The following is a 6,808-nucleotide window of genomic DNA, read 5'->3' on the forward strand; positions in this document are numbered from 1 at the left end:
GAAAAGGTTTTAGCAACTCTAATAGTGCATCAAAGTATGAGCCACCACAGTATGCGTGTCTGAAATGACCAGATGTGAGGTCTGTCACAGGATGTATTGCTTTGTTTCACTGACAACATGACTAATTACGCAATACAAGATAAAAAATCCTTCTTGAAATTTTTGGGAACATACCAAGAAATTATCAGTGTCCCAAAGTAATTCTAAGTCCGAACAAAATAAAATAATTCTAGGTCCCAAAAACACAAAATTTTATAAATCAATAGAGAACTGTTTAGAAGGTAAAAATTTTGTTGACTCAGTTGCACTTTACTGAAAAAAAATTACTATGGATTGTCAGTTTAATCTACATATACTGATATATATTCTTTAAAGTTTTAATAATTTTATATTCATTAAAGCACTAAAGTGAAAACATTTAAAGCTTATTTTGTTGTCAGTAAAGCGTAAATTATGTTCCGGTCTTGAGGAGGCATGGGGGTTATCAGCCCTACTCATGTTAATTTTTGCTCGTTTTGAGTTTTACTCGGGTATTTATTGTGATTTCTGTTTGTTTTGAGTTGCATTTAACCTGAATGGACACAGTTTTTTCGTTTAATTGAAACTCCCCCTAACTTGACTTACTGACTTAAGTCCCGTCCGGCCTTTGTGGCTGTGTTGGCGCTTCTTCTCTTCTGAGCAAATGGTGAATGTGGCGACGGTAGTCCGATATGTCTGGTGCTAGAAGAAGTAGCTGGGGGAGGTTATGGGCCGGGAAATTTTTGGTCCATCTCTTACGAGTTCGGCGTCTAGGGCACGTGCCGTGAACCCGTCCTTCGAATGTGATTTTTGGAAGCTGGTTGGCCGACATTCACTGGGTATGGCCAAGCCAGCGGAGTTGTTTGCTTCTGACCCGGTCCATGATAGTGCGGGGACAACGGAGTAGTTTTCGGAGGTCTTCATTTGAGACTTGGTCAAGGTAGGTAATCCCCGCAATGCGTTTAGACGCATTGCGGGCATTTAGTTTCAAAAGCGGAGATTCTTCAGCCAAAAGCGCTTATCATCAGCCTTTATTGACCAAGTTTCACTTGAGTATAAAGTAATTGGGATTATGAGAGAGTTGAAGAGTTGCACCTTCAGAGAAGTTGACAGAGTCTTGTTTTTCCAGATTGGCAAGAGGTTCTTGTAGGTGGCACTTGCTAGGCCGAGTATTTGTTTGATCGATTTCGAGCAGTCGTTATCAGAAGTTAGGAGGCTCCCTAGTTAGACGAAGGAATTAACATTTTCTACTGGCTCTCCTTTTATTGTTAGCTGCACATTTATTGAAGCAGGGTTTCCAGATACCCGCACAACCTTGGTTTTGGCTGTATTAACGACCATCTCAAAGGCATCAGTTGCTGACAGTAGTTCGTCGCTGTCAGCTTGGAGTTGATGCTCTTGACTATTGAGTTTGTCGATGTCATTTGCATATGCCAGTTTATCAATAAGCTTCCCTTCAATCTCTGCACCGTCAATAGTTTCAGCAAATGATAGCACTGCATTGAGAAATAAGTTAAAGAGGTGGGGTGACAAGAGGCAACTTTGAAGAACGCCCACTTATGTCAGAAACTCCTCTGTCAATCCCTCGGGCGTCGGGACTTGGCTGACGAAATGTGAATACATGTCTCTTATCAGGATTACTATGTTTTCAAGGGCTCTATAGTGTAGCAGGATGTGCCATAATCCATCTCGCCATATCAGGTCAAAAACCCACTTGAAATCGATGAAGAGTAGTAGCAGCTCTTTTGCAAACTCGATATACTTCTCCATTATTTGCCGAGTGGATAAAATCTGGTCAATGGTAGAGCAGTCTTTTAGAAAACCTGCTTAGTATTCCTCTAAGATATTGTCTATCAGAGATTTCAGACGGTCAAGGAGTATTTTTGTAAGAATATTTGCCGGTTGGCTAGTTAAACTTATTGGTCTGTAGTTGTTACAGTCACTCTTTTCCCCTTTTTAAAAAGGGGGACGATGGTGGCTTTCGCCCGAGATCTGGGGAAGTGGCCCGTTTCCCAGACACTTGTTATGACTTTGTGATAGATATCGACCAGTTCTTCTGGGCCTGCTTTTAATAGTTCTGACTGAATACCATCCGGGCCTGGGGCTTTATTAATTTTTAGAGATTTCATTGCTGAAAGTACTTCATCTCTTAGCAAAGGAGGGCTTGGGTCTACTGGGTACTACGGTAGTGGGAAAGATAGTAAGATGCGTGGGTCGGGCGTTATTGTGGGGTTCAGTTTTTCACTGAAGTGATCCTTCCATCGTTCTCGTCTTCCCTCGGAGTCCGTGATTGGGAGCCCGTGTTTATCTAACAGTGTAGGAGCAGCCGAGGACTTCTCTTTTGACAGTTCGCGGACTTTCTTGTACATGAAGTGGCTATTACCATTTTGAAAGGCTTCTTCACACTCACGACATTTGCCATTGAGGTAGTGTCGTTTAGCTTGCCGGCTTTTCTTTTCTACTAGGCGATTCAGCCTCTTGTACACGTCCGTGCTTTGTCGATCTACCTTGTTAGCATGGGCGTGCTTCTGCACACATAGATCAATAATTTTGGGGGTGATCCACGGTTTATCCGAATGGGTCTGAACTCCCAGGATTTCATTAGCAGTTTCTCTGATGATGGATGCGCTTTCTTTGACCAATTGGTCAATTTCTTCTGCTGTCGGAGCTTCCATGGGTTGGATTCTTGACAACTTGTTTGAGAGTGCTGTTCTATACCTGTTCCCTGTTTCTATGTTTTTCAGCAGGTTGACAGGATATCTTGGTATGCTTTTCTTAGGCTGTTGGGGATTTCGAATGTGCAAACGGAGTTCAGACATGACAAGAACATGGTCTGAGTTGAAGTCACCTCCGGCTATGGAGACTGTAATCAGTACTGATGATTTCCATCGCTTGCAGACAAATATGTAATCAATCATGTTTGCAGTGCGGCCGTCAGGGGGATCTCCGTGTAACTTTCCTCCGTTCTCTATGACGGAACATGGCGTTATCCCGACAAAAGTTGGTGAGCATTTCACCCCTGTGGTTCTGCCGCCCATGCCCGAACTTGCCCATGACGTCTTCATGTCCATCATTTGAGTGTCCGACAATGGCGTTGAAATCCCCAGTCCCGAACAGAACATCTTTCTTGGGAGCAGTGACAACGGTGTGTTGGAGTTGGCCGTAGACCACCTTTTTGAAAGTCTACATATTCATAGCTTGTTTATATTTAATTCAACATCCGTCTAAATATTATTTTAATGCTTCACCTTAATATCTTTAGCTTGCGTAGCAGTATTAGCTGTAGCAGCATTAGTAGAGTACGCGCATAGCACTTTTAGTTTTTTTCAACAGACCCTTCACCACATGCTGAAATTTTCAGCAACTGAAATTACCATCAACTGTTCCTGCAGCATATCTGATACGTTCACTTGACAACCTGTGTGGGCATAATGTGTTTCGATTTAGTTCCATATAGTTTCTATATATCCCAAATTTTCCGCCTTAATACCCTTAGCTTTAAAAGGAGCAGTAGTAGTAGTACTAGTAGGATCAATAGTAGTAGCCTAAGCTTTAGTAACATTAGTAGTAATAGAAATATTAATAATAGCAACAGAAGTAGTAGCATGAGTAGAAAAAATAGCAGTAAGATGCAAATATTTTCTTTTGGTTAGTTCAACATTCCTCGCAACAAGCCTTGTTAGTTTCAACTCACACCAAACTGTTCCTAAGATATTGCTGTTGAGCCCTTCCGAATATCTGCATACAGACGGCGAGCTCTGGTTCAGTTTACCTTTCCCCCTAACGATCCCTTGTATGGGTCACCTTCTTTGCATTAGGCATACTTGTTAACAGTTGTCAGAGTAGTAGTATTGATATTAATAGTCATACTATTATTAGTAATGGCGATAGTACTAGTAGCAGCAGTAATATTACCATTTTGACTGTTGGTCAGTAGAGTATGAAATAAAAGTATAAAATTAAATTAGAAAATACTGTTTGCGTCAGGATCAAAAATTTTTGAAAAAGTTTCTCCAACATACAAATAGCAAGCTGAAAGAAAACTGGAAATATATATAATATTATTTTTTCCATGAGAAAGACTATGTCAATAAAAAATGAACAGAAATTTTCTTTTTCAAAGAAAAGTAAAGAGCTCCGTTAAGCCAAGAATGAGGAAAAATAAAGTCAAATAATCTTCCAAGCGTAAAACTGCCACAATTCACTATCAATAAATATATGAAACTCAAAACGAACAGAAATTACAGCAAATATCCGAGTCAAACTAAAAAAAAAAGCAAAAATTAGCATGAGTAGGGCTGATTACCCCCAAACCTCCTCAAGACCAGAACACAATTTACATTTTACTGAAAACAAAATACATTTGAAGTAGTTTCTTTTTTCTTACTTTCGTCAATAAAAAATATTCAAAACTTTAAAGAATAAATATTAGTATACGTCAATTAAACTGACAATCGAAGGGCAGTTTTTTTTCAGTAAAACGCAAACCGTGTTCTGTTCTTGAGAAGGCATGGGTGTTATCAGCCCTACCCATGGTAATTTTTGATCGTTTTGAATTTGACTTGGCAATTTATTGTAATTTCTGTTCGTTTTGAGTTTCATTTATTTATTTATAGTCATTTGTGGTAGTTTTACGCTTGGAAGATTATTTGACTTTATTTTTGCTCATTCTTGGCTTAATGAAGCTCTTAACTTTTCATTGAAAAACTTGTTTTGTGGAAAACATTTGTTTCAAAATAATCTCTAAGAAGAAGTATAAATTGTTGTATTTTAAAATGTGAAAATAATGTAAGTCTACCCATAATTTAAGAATGTGGCTGATACTCGTAAAAAAAAGATTGGATTTCTTTCAATAGCATTAAATTCAATTTAAATCCAATAACAGTTCAAGTTTTTCTAGTATATTTTAGTTTAATTTTTGAACGATTCATGCTTTTTCTTTAAAACGACGGTCAAATCGAAAATTTGCTGAAATGCCTTAAAAATAATAAATATTAAATTCTTATTAACTTTTACAAAAATAAGAATTTTATTCTTCGCTGTTGTTCTTTTATGTTCATGTTTAGCAATTTGTATAATCATCAAGATTAAAGTAATAGGTTTCATGTTGGATTAACTGAATGTTTTAAAAATAATTTAAGATTTCTTTGTGGTGACTGCATGTTCTGACGGAAAATTCAGAAACTAAAATATGTAATTGGTAGTTGTGTGGAAGGGTAGGTACCGCGAAAGTTGTTTTTCCACATGTAGTGCAGTGACCTGACAGCTATGGGATTTTCAAAAACTTGAATGCTGGTTACCGGCCAATAACAGGCCACGTCATATAACACAATTAAAGGACTATAGGCTGATCTGGAAGTACTATATTTTTTTTATATAAAATTATTGAAATCAATTTTGAAGTTTAATCAAATTTTTGTCATTAAAATAAAAAATTTACGGCTCACGCATCAAAAGCCGCCAACAAGAGGCCCAGTCAACCACCATTAAAGTGTGGTAACGCCGCCGGTGCGCCATCACCGGCCGAGGCAGCGGAGTTCCGCTGACTTTGAATTAATTTGAGCCAATTGTTCATTGCGTCAAACGCAATGTTGGAGCTTTTCTTTTCTCGTGTGGTTAGGGATTTTGATTTTCCTGGTTAGAAATCAAGTGTGGTTTTCAAAATTGAACAAACAAGTGAGCACACAAATAGTTTGCAAAAATTCCTTGTGCTTCCGGGGTGAGTTTTTATTCAGCCCTAGTTCTTGTAGCACATCGTTAGAATGGACAATTGTTCGAACAGACACCAGATTAAATTTCAGAAAGGACCTTGAGATTTAAGAACCTCACTATTTCAAGACACCTTAATATAGCAAAGAATCAATATTTCTTGAGTTCTTGCCATAGGCAGGCATTTATAAATACTGAGGTTTTGATTCCGTGACATAGCGGCTTCACTTGAAACAGAAGGTTCTGAAAATTCTCTGTCTGAATACTTACTTTGTCTAAATTTTCTTAATAAGTCTTTCATTAGTTTGAACATTTCACCCATCTACAATGGTAACTATTTTAAATGCACAGACAATTAATAGTAAAGGCCTAATTGTAATTGCAAATTTTTAGCTGGTCTTGGACAAAAGGATATTAAAATTGAAGCATCTCAATCGTGGACAGATTCTATCACTGACTTGCGTTGTGAAAAAGAATGATCGTATTTAAACAGGGTTAGCTATAAGATTGTAGTCAGCCAATCCCAATTATCTACATCGGGTCCAAGATTAAGAACATGATGTCCATGTTTATGGAAGATAGATTTTAGGCAAAACATTTGTTCGAGATAAGACACTGTCCAAGTACTGGGGTTTTTTACCCTAAATCCTTTTTCATGTAGTAGATATAATCTAGCTGTTCTAGTCACTCTCACACATTACCTCTCCCAACGCTCATAGTCGTCCCACTGACCTCTGCAGTAGGTTCTACCTTCTCTCTAACGGCCCTAATAGATGAATTTTACAAAGTTGCCAACTGCAATCCAAATCGAAACTCAGTTCACATTCCTTTTCATTATCTTATACAAGAAAACTGTCTGACTTTTTATCAACAATCACAGTCATAACCGTTTCAGCTTTATTTTCAACCCCAATGCTGTCATCATACCAAATCTCTTCGCAGCCTGCTTCTTTGTTTTGCTTGCTTTTATTGCTTCATTTTTTCTTTTCCACCTCTTCTTTGCCTTCCTTGTAGCAAAGGCAGCTTCAATCTTGGCCTTCACTGATTTGTTCTGCCTTCCTTTCTTCCTTGAAGCATTTTG

General features: G+C 38.1%; 1 protein-coding gene across 1 annotated transcript; it reads right to left on the reverse strand.

The window, feature by feature from the left end:
* Positions 1 to 2,198: 2,198 nt before the first annotated feature.
* Positions 2,199 to 3,056, reverse strand: LOC148952729 (uncharacterized). The gene has a single exon (XM_089087764.1). It carries the CDS (start codon positions 3,054 to 3,056, stop codon positions 2,199 to 2,201), a length of 858 nt encoding a protein of 285 aa, XP_088943890.1.
* Positions 3,057 to 6,808: the final 3,752 nt, after the last annotated feature.

This window comes from Artemia sp. Qi Xiang Cuo, chromosome 4, assembly GCF_049724085.1.
Source record: "Artemia sp. Qi Xiang Cuo chromosome 4, ASM4972408v1, whole genome shotgun sequence".
Lineage (NCBI taxonomy): Eukaryota > Metazoa > Arthropoda > Branchiopoda > Anostraca > Artemiidae > Artemia > Artemia sp. Qi Xiang Cuo.

What these genes read in the sequence shown, in the direction of transcription:
- LOC148952729 (XM_089087764.1), bottom strand. Translation starts at nt 3,056, where the DNA reads ATGGGCGGCAGAACCACAGGGGTGAAATGCTCACCAACTTTTGTCGGG.